The sequence below is a fragment of the Filicampus tigris genome, chromosome 2 (genome assembly GCF_054856515.1).
Source record: "Filicampus tigris isolate MCC_2025a chromosome 2, RoL_Ftig_1.0, whole genome shotgun sequence".
Lineage (NCBI taxonomy): Eukaryota > Metazoa > Chordata > Actinopteri > Syngnathiformes > Syngnathidae > Filicampus > Filicampus tigris.
This window is the reverse complement of record NC_141218.1, coordinates 4,747,328-4,761,392: the sequence shown is the minus strand read 5'-3', so window position 1 is coordinate 4,761,392 and position 14,065 is coordinate 4,747,328. Positions and strand designations below refer to the sequence as shown.

At 41.9% G+C, this 14,065-nt stretch overlaps 1 protein-coding gene across 3 annotated transcripts in view; it reads left to right on the top strand.

Moving 5' to 3' along the window:
• Positions 1–14,065, top strand: part of trip6 (thyroid hormone receptor interactor 6) — a 24,430-nt gene extending 10,365 nt beyond the window's left edge. Inside the window, exons 1-10 of one of the 3 annotated variants that reach the window (XM_086024317.1) lie at positions 2,888–3,298; positions 4,987–5,212; positions 5,869–5,972; positions 6,048–6,158; positions 6,740–7,249; positions 8,332–8,428; positions 8,497–8,666; positions 9,914–10,092; positions 10,156–10,276; positions 12,324–14,065. In XM_086024317.1, coding sequence (XP_085880443.1) covers positions 4,996–5,212; positions 5,869–5,972; positions 6,048–6,158; positions 6,740–7,249; positions 8,332–8,428; positions 8,497–8,666; positions 9,914–10,092; positions 10,156–10,276; positions 12,324–12,455 — 1,641 coding nt within the window. In that variant the 5' untranslated portion in view covers positions 2,888–3,298; positions 4,987–4,995 and the 3' untranslated portion in view covers positions 12,456–14,065. Of the gene's footprint in view, positions 1–2,887; positions 3,299–4,986; positions 5,213–5,868; positions 5,973–6,044; positions 6,159–6,739; positions 7,250–8,331; positions 8,429–8,496; positions 8,667–9,913; positions 10,093–10,155; positions 10,277–12,323 lie in introns of those variants that run through there. The other 2 variants (XM_086024314.1, XM_086024315.1) reach the window with 2 other exon arrangements.

Here is a 14,065-nt window from a genome sequence, read left to right as displayed (position 1 = left end):
AAATATACAATTTTTAAATTACATTTTCACTGAGAAAATATGTTATATATGTTTTGTTTTAATCACAAATGGACGTCTTTAGTTTCATCAAATAATTACTTTAGTCTGAAAAATATTTGAAAAATAATGATCTGGAAAACATTCAACTTTTCACCTAAAAAAAATGACAATTTCTTGAAAATATACAGTATGACTTTACTCTGGTAAATTCACGACTGATCTTAAAAAAAATACACAACTTTATTTTATTCAAATAAGATAATGCCTTTACTCTTGGAAATCTAGTACTTTTTTTCCCCCTCAAAATATTTTATTCTTTTCAAATTAAGTTTGTAATCTCAGAAATATGACTTTATCTTGAAAACATCCAAATGTGTGACAAATCCAATCATCTATAGAATTTATATATTTACATGGAGATTTGTATATTTTGTATTTATTTTTTGTATTTATACAATTTATTTGTCTGCGGCTAATAAAGCAGTTAGGTGCATCTAGGTCAAATGTGTATTTTATGACACAGTAAATACAATTTTTGCCAAGTGTCAAATGGTGATCGGGTGTGTGGTGGGCTTTGTAGTAAAAGGAAAGCGCATAAAGGAAAGAAAACAGAGGTGGTCTCGGCTGCTTCCAGGCATTGTGAGAACAACGGATGAGTGCAAAGGGGGCGGTGGGGGGGTGTCTAAGGAAAAGTGAGACCATTACTAAACGGGCTCTCCAATGGGCGGAAGCCATCGAGTCTGTCCCGTTGGCAAAGCTTGGGGGGTGGGGGGCACGGGGGACTTCCTGGCCTTCACATGTGTGTCAGTGTTGACTAGCCCCAACGTTGACCCGAATCCCTCAAGCCGGTGCCAACATGTTTACAAAAACAAAGACTTCCTGCAATTTGCCGTCGCCGTGGACATATAAGGGCAAGCAGCTACCGGACAGGGGTGAACGTGGGGGATATCCCAGGGAACCCAGCTTTGTTTGTTTTCAAGATGACGGTTGTTATGTAATGAGAATAAAATGGTACATTTTTGAGAATAAAAGTCATATTTTTCAAAAGTTAATGTGTTATGTGAATAAAGTAATATTTGTAAGAAAAAAAGTTGAATATTTTCGAGATTATGGCGGCACGGTGGTCGACTGGTTAGCACGTCCGCCTCACAGTTCAGAGGTCGTGGGTTCGATCCCGGCTCCGGCCTCCCTGTGTGGAGTTTGCATGTTCTCCCCGTGCCTGCGTGGGTTTTCTCCGGGCACTCCGGTTTCCTCCCACATTCCAAAAAACATGCATGGTAAGTTGATTGGACTCTCTAAATTGTCCCTAGGTGTGATTGTGAGTGCGGATGTTTGTCTCTGTGTGCCCTGCGATTGGCTGGCAACCAGTTCAGGGTGTCCCCCGCCTACTGCCCAAAGACAGCTGGGATAGGCTCCAGCACGCCCCGCGACCCTTGTGAGGAGAAGCGGTACAGATAATGGATGGATGGATTTTCGAGATTAGCTAGTATGACCTTTTTCTCAAAATATTACAACTGATCGCAAAAAATATAAAGTAAATTATCAAATATACTATTTTTTGCAAAGCTGGGCATTCTGCCAATGTGACGGACCGGTCCGTCTATCCGCCTATGACGGAGGCCCATTTTGGAGGCGATAAACGATAGATGGGAAACTTTCAAAAACAGACGGACTAAGCATGCTCTGAAGCCATTTTTTCCGTCTATGTAATCGTCTATTTTCGAGGCTTCAATGGCCACGGCGGGGCTTCCGTTTCCTGTTGGCTGCGGGTGAGGCTTTTTGACAGCTTCTGGGTCCTAAAAGGAGACCAATTCAGTCTGGCCGCTATGAAGCTTCCATGTCACGGTGAGTCTTTCGTTTCAAATATCGCGCGGGGGTTGGGGGGGATAACATTATACATTTCTCATTTCTCGAAAATATACGACTTCTTGTAACATTGACATTAATCTTGAAAATACACCACAATTTTTATCTTGGACTTATCAACTTTTCCCCTCAAAAATATACAATAGAATTAATGTAACTAATCTCAATTTTTTTTTTCCTTGAACATATCCAACTCCAAGTCTTGTATTATTACGGCCTTATAAAAAAATAGACAACTTTTTTGCAAAAATGTATGAATTCATCCTTATGATGTCGATGTCTTATTTTGAAAAATATAAAACTTTTTTTTCCCGAACATACAACTTTATTAGTGTAAGATGCTGCCTTTAATTGCATAGTATATCCACAGTAGGACCCCTATTATATTACCAGAGCTGGACCGTTCCATCCCGGACGGACGGATGCCCATTTTGTGGACGGTCGGATGGAGGAAGAGAACTCTTTTAAAACGGACGGACTAAGCAAGGATGGTTGTTTTTCTTCCGTCCCTCTAATTGTCCCTAACCCTGTCAAGTCCCGGCTGATGTGTTGTGTAGGGTTGGGTTCTTTTAAAAAGCAAGACTGCCTTGCTAAGCCTGCACAACACCGGAGAGCTCTTTTTCATGTGCGTTTCCTGCCTGCAGTATTGTTCTCACAGACATAATCTGCCCTCTAGTGGACGCCCATTTCACTGACACTGAAAGCTATGACCCGGAAGTGGAAGACCTTCAGTCTCCTCCTAAAATAACATTGCCTTATTTTGCAATAATTATTTTTATTATTATTTTTATTGCAAAATAATGCAATACAAGGTGAAAACGTGCAATAAAAGCCAAATAGAATTGTGTTATTATGCAATCTTAAATATTCTCGTGATGTCCCTTGGCTTGCTCCAAGTCATCATCATCATCATCACAGCGGATGGTGGTTGCTAGCAGCTAAAAAGCTGTTTTAACAGCTGTAAACAATTCAATCCACTCATGATACTCCCAGCCAGTAAGTGGTTAAGTGCTTTAAAAGGACGAGGGGGTCGGAGGACGATCATTTTTATGAATAAGGACGGAGGGACGAGGACGGAAGGGTACCGTCAAAAAAAGATAAAGTGCCCAGCTCTGTATATTACAATAGTCCCCTCGTCCAAGTTTTTATTTTGACAAATTTCCTCCGTCACCCGCCCATCTCGTGTTCCCTGCGTGCGCGCTGGGCACGTCGGTGTGTACGCTCGCTTACGTCACACGTGAGGAATGCGTCGCTTGCTGTCTGACTGCGTGTGGCTTCTGTCCAAGAAGAAGGAAGAAGGCCTCCCTTGCCTTGCCTTCCCTTTGGATCCGAGGCGAACGACGGTCGCTAGCCCACCAAAAAGAGAAAGTTAAGTTCGCTTGCGAGCTTTAATGGGAGCCGTGCGCTGCGCTGCTTTTCGCCATTTCTGGTGGTAAGCGCCATTCTGTCGTCCCTCCTTGTTGTTTTATTTGAATTTGATGGTGTGTTGCGAAGTTAGCCAGCAGGCAACGTCGGCATCATCCTGTTTGTTTTTTTTTTCCTTCTCACTTCTGAATGGAGTCATATTACTTTTGTTTATTTAAGCCTATTCAAATGTGATTTGTTGTTGTTGCGTTTCGGCTGTTAGTACAATGTATTAGGCGAATAAAACAACGTTCCATGTAGCGAGCTACACGCTGTTAGCTGAAGCCTTCAAAATAAAGGTGTCAGATGCATTTACTTCTAATTTGAACGTCACGTTTGAATATTTTTGTTAACGACGCAGACAGTTACATACGTATATTGTTCCGCTTTTCATCTCGGTTGAATTTTATGCGTGTACTTCCCCTTTTCCATATCACGGAATTGTACTTCGAAAGAAACGGAAGAAACACCGGCTCCCCTTTCACGCCCTGTCACACGCTTTTCATCCGTCAAATCTCAACTCCGATATTTGATTTTTTACTCAAGCTTTGTTTCTTCTGGTAAGGCTATTGACAGCAGCAGACTATAACAAGGCAAAATAAAACCAAATACTGTATACATTAAGAAAACAATTAGATTGACTATATATAGACACATCAGGGCTGCAGCTACTGAATATTTTGGTATTTGCATATCCTACTGAAAATTACATCAAATAATCGAGTATTTGGATGAAAAAAAGATCTTTTTGCTTGGTTGAAGTACTAGTAATACATCAGACATAGCACATTTCTCTTACTAATTAACAACCAACTGGTTTTCATTTTTTAATAATCAACTTTAAAAATTTAAAATTAAACCGTGCTTAGCAGCAAACTCTTTTTTTCTTCTCTAGAAACAGTGAGATTTTAGGCTATGAGAAGGAGTGATGTTAGAACAATATTTGCAAATTTGTCAGGTAAAACACCACATTTAAGGAAGCCTGGTTGGTTTAAAAATCGAACAGTAGGAACTGCAACTGTTGCTATCAAAATGTGCAATCATTTTTTGCCTTTTTTATTTCAGTTTTTGTTTTATTTTGTTCTTCACTGTTTTGTATGACATAATATATGTATATAAAAATATATTAACGGTTAGAAAATTATGTATCAATAGATATATAGATGAGAGGATTTTGTTACCTTTTTACCAGTCCTTTATTATATCAGTTAAGGATTGCATATTAGATGGCATAAAAATTGTCGACGCTTCCAGTTTGAGTCGTGGCAATGGTGCCACCACGTTATTGTTATAATCCTCTTAGCCGTGAGGATTTTTGACGGCTACATGACCCAAATTCTCTCAATCGGCATTAGAGTGACTTATTAATTCTCCCCCACTCTTGAATCCAAAATGTCAAGGATTGTATTGTTTTGAGCCAGGTGCTATCATTACAAAACACTTCCTATTTTGCAACTGCTCGCTATACTGGTGTAAACAGCCAAAGACAATAAGCATTGTGGGTGGCAGGCGGCGAGGGTGCGAGAGTTGCAGCTGCGTGTGCGCTTCCAATGTTTTCAGGGGGCCCGCTGTTGGAAATCCCCAAACCTTTCCGACTGGCTGCTGCCTTCCTGCTCCGAAAGTCCATTGTTTGAGCTGCCGTTGCCATGGGAAACGAAAAAACAGCGATGCATCCCTTCCGCTGGACTCATTGGCCCCACCTGTGTCTTTCTTCAGAATCTCACCATGTCTGGTCCTACCTGGCTGCCACCGAGGACTCTGGATAGTCCCGAACGAGTCGTGCCCCAGATGTCCCACTCTGCAGGCTCGCCCATCTACCGAGCGCCCAACAAGAAAGCCGCGCCTGACTTCCGGCCCAAATACAACCCCTATGACAACAACGGAGGAGGTGTAGGAACAGGAGGAGGGGTAGCGATTAGGTACATGGCAACCGGACCCACAGGTAAGAAACTCCCCCCCCTTCAAATTTTTATTTCTTTTGCACAATGCACGGGTTGGAAAACAACCGCAAAAACGACATTCATAAATAGTCATGATGCCACTTGTTTTTTAATACATTGATTTTAGGTACCTTGAAAAGTTTTCCAAATCATATCACTTGGGTAATTTATTCATTTGGATTTTGTTTTCAATTTTTATTTTTACATTTGGGTATCGTTAAGTTTTTTTTTTCATTTTAATTTTTTTTAATGTATTTCTTTCCATTTTAGTTATTTATGTATTTATCTTTTAAATGTGTTATTTTGTTATTATCCCAGGTAGAGAACAGTTCTTCAAAAGAGGCCTAGTGTGCTTGCTTCATGTTTACTGTAAAACTAAACATACAACAAAAGCAATGCTAACCTGTGCTAATGCTGCAGCTTTAACATAGCAATGCTTCGGTGGCAGCGGCGTTAAAAAGTGTCTCTTGCGCTCTGGAATATTGGCCAGGTTTTGGTAACTGCCATGTCATTGGCTGAGGAGCTAGGCTGTTGGAGGCGGGGTCTTATGTAAACTAGCTATGAATCAAGTTACCACTAAACAGGCAATGAGAAAGTCTGTTTACCATAATATGTGCCCTTTAAGAATTCCCTGTTCCCGCAATCTTTTGTGGTAAAGGTGGGCCCCTTCATCATTCACCTGGCGATCACTATTACCCACCTCCACACGGGCCCAAAGACGAGCGCAAGTGGAGCACCCACGGGGACGGCTACGAGCTGATCGTAGGTGTCTCGTCAACCCAGCCAACCTTCAGTTTGTCTTTTTTTTCCAACATGGAACATGCTCTTATTCAGCAGCGTGGCCCCGACAACGTCGTGGGGCATCACTCCAAGATCGACGCCGACATCGACTCGCTCACCGCCATGCTGGCCAACCTGGACGGCCAGCCGCAGGACTCCAGCACACAAGTACGACACCTGCTGCGGTTTGTACTATACGTTGGCTCACAAAGCGTGGAAGCTTTTCAGTATATTTCCGTGTGACGTTAAGATGAAAATTGAGTGGAGAATTTCATCTTGCAGCTGTAGTTTGTCATTTTAGATATTTTTTCCTGCATTAAGTTTTACAGGGGGACACAAACCCAAAATGTTCTTTGCAATAATTTCTTCTGTGACCGCACTAGTCTAGAGACAATTAATTGATCTGATTATTGTTGTGTTGTTGGACTAAGAATGAAGCCGATGAATCCATCTGTTTGCATCAATCTCAGGGTGCTGCCATTTTGTCCCCATGAAAGAAATCTGCAATTTTTTCTCTGCGTTGTAAAGTAAATAATAACATATTCTCTCTGTATTTCATAACTTTATTTTCAGCTTTTAAGGGCCCAAAAATAAATTATTTTATTTGATATATTTCTTTAATTAATCGGTTGATTAATTGGTTGTCGGAATTTTACTCAGTAAAACATCGGAGCCCAAATAATCCATATCGTCGGGCCCGAATTTGTACACAGAGAGACAAATGAACACCTTTCATTTGATTTCCACAGTTGTACGACAACGTGCCTTACAATAAATACCTCTCGGGAGACCACTACAACGCAGTTGCGCCTCAGAGCCGGCCCAACTTGGGGTACCCTCCTCACCCCCAGAGCCAGTACCACCCGGCGTCATCTTACCCGAGCGAGCACCGCGCATCCGCGTACGCCGCATCGCACCAGCAGGACTTCTACGCCTCCAAGCCGTACCCGCAACCCGTGCCGGCGTCCTACACCACGGCCTCCACCCCCACCGGGCCCAGGTTCAGCGTGCAGGTCAAGACCGCCCAGCCCGTCACCTACTCGCAGACGGGGAGGCAGGCCGAACAGGCCTACGCGCCACCGACGCCGCCTCGCCATCATGCGCCGCGCCTGCCGCCTCAGGCTGGCCAGCAGGATTGGTACGCCGCGCCAGCTCAGGAGATGCGGAGGGCAAGAGGGGACCAGGTGGCCTTGTCCAAAAGAGGGATGGAAAATCATCAAATGGGAGCGGCACAAAGTCCTGCTTACCAGTCCGGCAAGGTGGGGCCACACATTTGGACTCGTAGGCGACGTTTGTGTTTTCAAATGTCAAGTGAAATTTATTTCGCTGTTGGTAAAATAATGCATTTTACGAATAGAAATCATAATTCAGTCTCATTTATAATTGTATTCATAAGTCATTGATTTATAATAATTTACCAGTTCATTCAACATTTTGATAAGTGTTTTGAATTGTAATTGAAATAGTTTGGAGTCTTTTTTTTCTTTTTTTTGTGAATTATAAAACATTTAGTTTTATTTTTTTATTTAATTTAAAAATGATTTATTGCAAAAAAAATATTTTGGGCAATCCTATAATTGATAATTTTGTAAGTAAGTCGCACTTTACTTACTATTTCAAATATTTAAAGTGGAAATCAACCCAAACATATATTTTTTCAAGAATATGTTCCCAGCAGGACCACTAGTTGAAACACGACATTCTGATTAATATTGCGTTTGTGGGATATGAGTTAAGCAGCAAAATCCAGCCCTTTTTAGCCATCCGAGGGTGCGGCCATTTTGTCATTTCCGTGACCTGAAAATGACATCACAACTGATCAGGGTTCAGGTAACGACCAATCACTGACTGACCTGTTTTCTGAAGATGAACCGTGATAGGTCATTACCTGAGCCCTGAGTACTTGTGATGTCATTTTCAGTCGACAGAAGTGACAAAATGGGTGGATTGACTCTTATTCCACAAACGCAATATTTATCAGAATCACTTGTTTTAGCTTGTGGGCTTGCATAGAACATATTCTTGGAAAAAGTATGTTTGGGTTGACTACCCCTTTAAACCATACATAAAAAAAATAAACCTCTTGTTTTAAATAAATTAGTTTATTATCAATAGTAAAGACAAGTTTAGACACAAAATTGTTAGAAAATTTGCAATTGATTTCAAAAAATATATATATTCACCGTTGATTAATTGTAAATAAAACAAAACATTTGCTAATCAGTTATTTAGAGATGAATAAAAGTAACCAGAATATCAGTAGCTAAACGCGGATGTTTTATGTGTAGTAAATAATTTTCGGAGCAGTTACGTGAAATGGAGTGTTTCTGTTTTTGTTCAGCATGTGGCAGCAGCAACCCGCCCAGAAGAGGAGTTGGATCGCCTCACCAAGAAGCTCGTGTACGATATGAACCACCCGCCTGTCGAGGATTATTTCGGTACGACCTATCGGAAACCCCGGCAAGAGAACAAATGTCCAAAACGTTTGGCTTCTCCCCTCTTGCAGGCCGCTGCGCTCGCTGCGGCGACAACGTGGTGGGCGACGGCAGTGGCTGCATCGCCATGGAGCAGGTGTTCCACGTGGAGTGCTTCACGTGCATCACCTGCCACGCCCGCCTACGAGGCCAGCCGTTCTACGCCCTGGACAAGAAGAGCTACTGCGAGACTTGCTACATTGTGAGTGACAGACGGCACCATGCCTGCAATTCTGGGAAACGCTTTTGAGCATTTAGTCCTTCCATCTGCTTTAAAGGGGAGTCAACCCCAAAATTTTCTTGACAATAATGTTTTATGCAGCCCGGCTAGTCTAAAAATGCTATTCTGATTAATGTTGCGTTTGTGGATTATGAATTAAGCAGCAAAACTCACCTTTTTTTTTTAATCACTCTCAGGGATTTCAACTGAAAATGACATCACAGCTGCTATCATGGCTCATCTACAGCACTGCAGCACTGTCACTTAGAGTATTTTTTCCTCTGTACTATGTACAGGCCGAAATGAGTGTTCCTCATATTCTTTATGTAGATGTAGGTTGGTGTGTATACACATGTGTATATACACATGTTACTGCGTATATCTACATAGGTTTGATTCTAAATGTTTGCCGTCAATGTTATACATTAATGGCCACATTATGCCGCCGCCCCTGTGTGACCTATATCTTTGCTACTGTAACAATGAAAATTTCCCCACTGTGGGATCAATAAAGGCATTCTTATCTTATCTTATCTTATCTTACAAATGTCACTAGACCAACCCCAGAAAACAGCGGAGCAGTGTTTGGTCGTTACCAGAGCCCTGAGTAACTGTGATGTCATTTTCAATCGACAGCAAGTAGCAAAATGGCCGCCCCCTTAGAGGAAGAACACAATATTTATCAAAGTGCCCTGGTTAGGCTAATGGGGGCGCATGAAACATATTCTTGTAAATAATGTTTGGGTTTGACTTCTTTATTAACTCAATTAGAATCTAAATGTTGGCCTAGTAATGTTCATTGTTTTTATGATTAATGAAAACAAAGTAACTCGAACTAAAATTGAAAAATCATTTCAAAATAAAGTACAAATAAAAATGAAACTATATCTGACATTTACAAAACAAAGTAGTATCATGGCAAAAATGTCCTTGGTTTTTGTCTTTGTCAATTAATGTCATACTTGAGTTTTAAGCGTTGTAGTTCACTTTATTAAATTTAGTGATGAATCTAAATACTTACCTAGTGGTGGAGAAAAGGTTACTAGTAAGACACAGTTGATGAACAAGTGTGCCGAATTGTCTTGCTGCTGAGGACAAATTGCGCACCAACACATGGGCCTAAAGCTTGGCTATCGAAACAATTCTCATATGGCTTCCCATGGCTACAGAGACATCGAACTGAAACTGTTTATTTATTTTTATTTTTTTTCCCCCTTCCCTGCTGCCAGAGTACACTAGAGCAATGTTCAAAGTGCTCCAAGCCCATTTTGGACCGCATCCTGCGTGCCATGGGGAAGGCGTACCATCCTCGCTGTTTTACATGCGTGGTGTGTAACTGCTGCTTGGACGGCGTGCCCTTCACGGTGGACGCCACCTCGCAGATACACTGCATCGAGGACTTTCACAGGTACGCGCGCAAAGACACGCATTTTCGGAGCGCCGCTAACGGAGATGCACCCCCCCGAAACAGGAAGTACGCGCCTCGCTGTTCCGTGTGCGGCGAGCCCATCATGCCCGAGGCGGGTCAGGAGGAGACGGTCAGGATCGTCGCTCTGGACCGAAGCTTTCACGTCAACTGTTACGTCTGCGAGGTGAGTCTTGTGCCGCAACTAATCGATTAAGCGACAACTGATTGCGTCATGGAAAGGCACGAAATACCTTATAATCAACCTATCTATGTATAAGGAGTGGAAAATAAAAGCATGTCTCCAATTCATCAATTAATTGATTAATCAATTATTAAAATAGTTCATTGCAGTTCTAGTTATGTATTAAAGAGCAAATCAACCCAAACACTTTTTTTTCAAGAATATGTTCCCAGCAGGCCTACTAGTTGAAACACGGCATTCTGATAAATATTGCGTTTGTGGAATATGAGTTAAGCAGCACAATCCACCCCTTTTTAGCCATCTCCGGGGGCTGCCATTTTGTCTCTTCTGTCGACTGAAAATGACATCACAACTGCTCAGGGCTCAGGTAACGACCAATCACTTCTCAGCTTCAGAAAGCAGGCGAGCCGTGATTGGTCGTTATCTGAGCCCTGATCAGTTGTGTTGTCATTTTCAGTCGACAGAAGTGACAAAATTGCCGCCCCCGGAGATGGCTAAAAACAAGTGGATTAACTCTTTTTCTACAAACGCAATATTTATCAGAATGCCTTGTTTCAACATATTGAAACTTGCATAGAACATATTCTTGGAAAAAAATATGTTTAGGTTGACATTCCCATTAATATTGATGAGCGTCATGTGAATGTGGTTTGTTTATGTTGAATAATTGAATGCTGAATAATCATTTATGTAACGGGTTCACCGAAAACCCGGAACAGAGTGGAATCGGGTCCATCACTCTGGTTCTCCCGGAACCGTTCAGATTTTAGAATGTCGGTGCTAAGTTTCGATTCCTAGTTACCCGCACGGAAGAGCTACGAACAAAGTACGACCAATTTAAAAAAAAAAAAAAAAAAAAAAAAAGTCTGCGCACACGACGTGCGGCCACGGGCTCCTGCCGCCGAAGCCGCGTAGCAATAGCATTCGCCCCCACTCGAGCTGCCGCGGTCCTCTCGGTCAGCCCCTGCGCTCGCTTCATACCGCCCGGCAAGCGCGGGCCGCGGCGGCGACTATGAGCGTGCGCCCGGCCCTTCCCACAGATATCCACAGCGGCGGCAGCAGTCACCCTTCGCGGGGTCGGTGAACCTGCCCGGACCGGCCCGGCTGGCTCATTCGGCCGACGCCTAGCCAGTAGAACTGACGCGGTGCAGCTTATGACCCAAAAGTCAGAATCGGCTAAGTGCGTCTAATTACAACATTGAGCTAACAAGTTCAACGCACAAATGCACATATCCAGCTAATATTTAGCTTATAGCATACTCAGCTGCAGCATACAAATAAATACTGTACATACGGATACATCATATGGTTACATAGACTGCTTGGATTAGATAGACTTTCCTTGCTTGCCCTTAAAATGCAGCGTTGTTTGTCATATATATTTTCTTTCTGAAGCAAGACAAGTTTAGCCAAACAATTGGTGTTCACTGGATTATTGTATTGTCTTGAACTTCTCAAAAATAAAGCTCTTGTGAAAAATCATACTAAATAATGAGACAAAAAAAATTATTAAAATAACTATATTGGTTAAAAACAGCCCTTTGAGTAATCGATGGTAAAGTTCACAAGTAGTAAAGAGTTCATGAAATTGAAGAACAGAGAAGTTAATGTGATTTTGTTTTGTTAAGAATCATAATCGAGAATCGTTAGGAACCGAAATTGGAACCGGAATCGTCCAAATTCAAACGATGCCCAACCCCTATACTTTACACACTCCATTTCTCTCTTTCTGAAAGTAGACTGCTGTGAAAATGGTAAAAACATGTTTTGTTATCATGACGACTGTGGTCAGAGCTAGGGTGTTATGTTTAGGCGAGTGGCTGCTATTTCAAGCGAAGCCCAGAATGTGGTGGGAAAAGTGAGCACCAGTGAAGACAATAAAAACGTTAATTTCATACACTTAATGTATTAGTACAATGAAGCACCACACACAAATAGAACCGAGGAATTGATCAGAATAAACATCTCACAAAAGCCGCCTGAAGTGTTGGTTTTGTGTCGGACTGACTTAAATCTCCGTCCGGAGCAGGAATGCGGCCTCCTGCTGTCCTCCGAGGGCGAGGGTCGCGGTTGCTACCCGCTGGACGGCCACATCCTATGCAAGGGCTGCAGCGCTCGGCGGATTCAAGACCTCTCGGCCAAAATCTCCACGGACTGCTGATTTAACATCACACAGCTTTAACAGTCCCCTTCCCCCTTTGTCTTTTTTTTATTTGCTAGTCTGTGTGTTGTGTTACTGATCCAAATGAGTGACATTTGAAGTAGCCATCGTCATGTTTTGGTACATATTTTGTCCTACTGCACAGGTACTTGCACACTCATTTCAAACTGAAGAATGACAGAAAAAAAAAAAAAAAAAAATCCATAACTGCCTCAAAACACAATAACTGTGACTACTACGTTTGAACGGGCCGTGTCGTAGCCTCGTAGAACTGTAGCTAAAAGGAATGTAGTATTTAACATTGAATTGGTTACAGAGGTTTTAGCCGTATTGAATGTGAAGAATGTCTCTTTTTGGACTGTTACTCAGAACGGTGCAATGAAGTCGATGGTTTGATAGGAATACAGGGTGAAAACATCCACCGTAAATGATGAATCAAGACTTCCTTCTCCCTTGTGGATGTTTCTTTGCGCACTTGTTAATTCGTACCAAGCCCCAGACATGACATGGCAACATGAAATTGTGGCCACAATATAGTTGCACAAAATACGTCTTGGCTGCGAAGTACGTGTACGCGAAATTGTAATTTGTGGCCGTGAAATACTCAACGGTATAACGTGTGCACGACATGCAAAATTCTGGCTATGAAACGGAAACGATATGTGGACGAAATACTAATTTGTTGCTACGAAATACAAAACTGTGGCTACAGAACAGTTGCAACGTGGGAAAAAAATATTAATTTGTTGCTACTAAAGCTGCCTATGAAATAGGTATAACGTGCAGATGAAAGCTAATTGAACAAAAACTGGCTACAAAATAAGGCCGAATGTGCGCACAAAACACAATTGAGGCTAGGAAATATGTACAGTATATCAAATTGTGGCTGCAAAATGGAACATGCAAACAAAATATTCATTTGTGGCCGCGAAATGCTAAGTTGTGGCTACCACATAGGTAACGCAGGAAATACTAAATTATGGCGACAAAATATTAAGTTTTGTCCACAAAACAGGTATAATGTGCTCACAGAAATCGGAAATTGTGGCCCTCAAAAAAGTACATGTGCTTGAAATACTTATTTCTGGTTAGAAAATGGTTCAAATGTGTGCATGAAAAAATTGGTGGACAGGAACTAGATGTTGCACAACGAGTTTAATCTTCGCATTAACAACTTGGGTATCTGTGAAAGCAAATGACAAATATTTCTATTTCATGGCCACTAATTAGCATTTTTTGTGCACAATATATCTATATTGTGGCTGCAATCACCATCTCATGTCTGAGGCTTTGTCATTTTTTAGCCTTCGCAGCTACAGTATTTGCTATTGGTCAAACAGCCGTCCCCCCCTCCAATTTTGTTTTTGTCTTAAAGGGCTAGAAATGTGTACAGTCAGTTTGATGATCGCTCTCTTGTGAACTGCTCTCAATACCGTTTTTGTTTACGTCAGAATGTTATTATGTCCAGTTGCACAATCAGCCATGTAGCTTTGGCAACGTCCTGTATTTTATTTTTGGGGGTCCTCCGTTTTGAAATGCTGTGAAGTGGAGCTCACGGTACTGCGGCACATCTATTTTTGGCGACTGAATAAAAAGTATTTTTAAAAGAA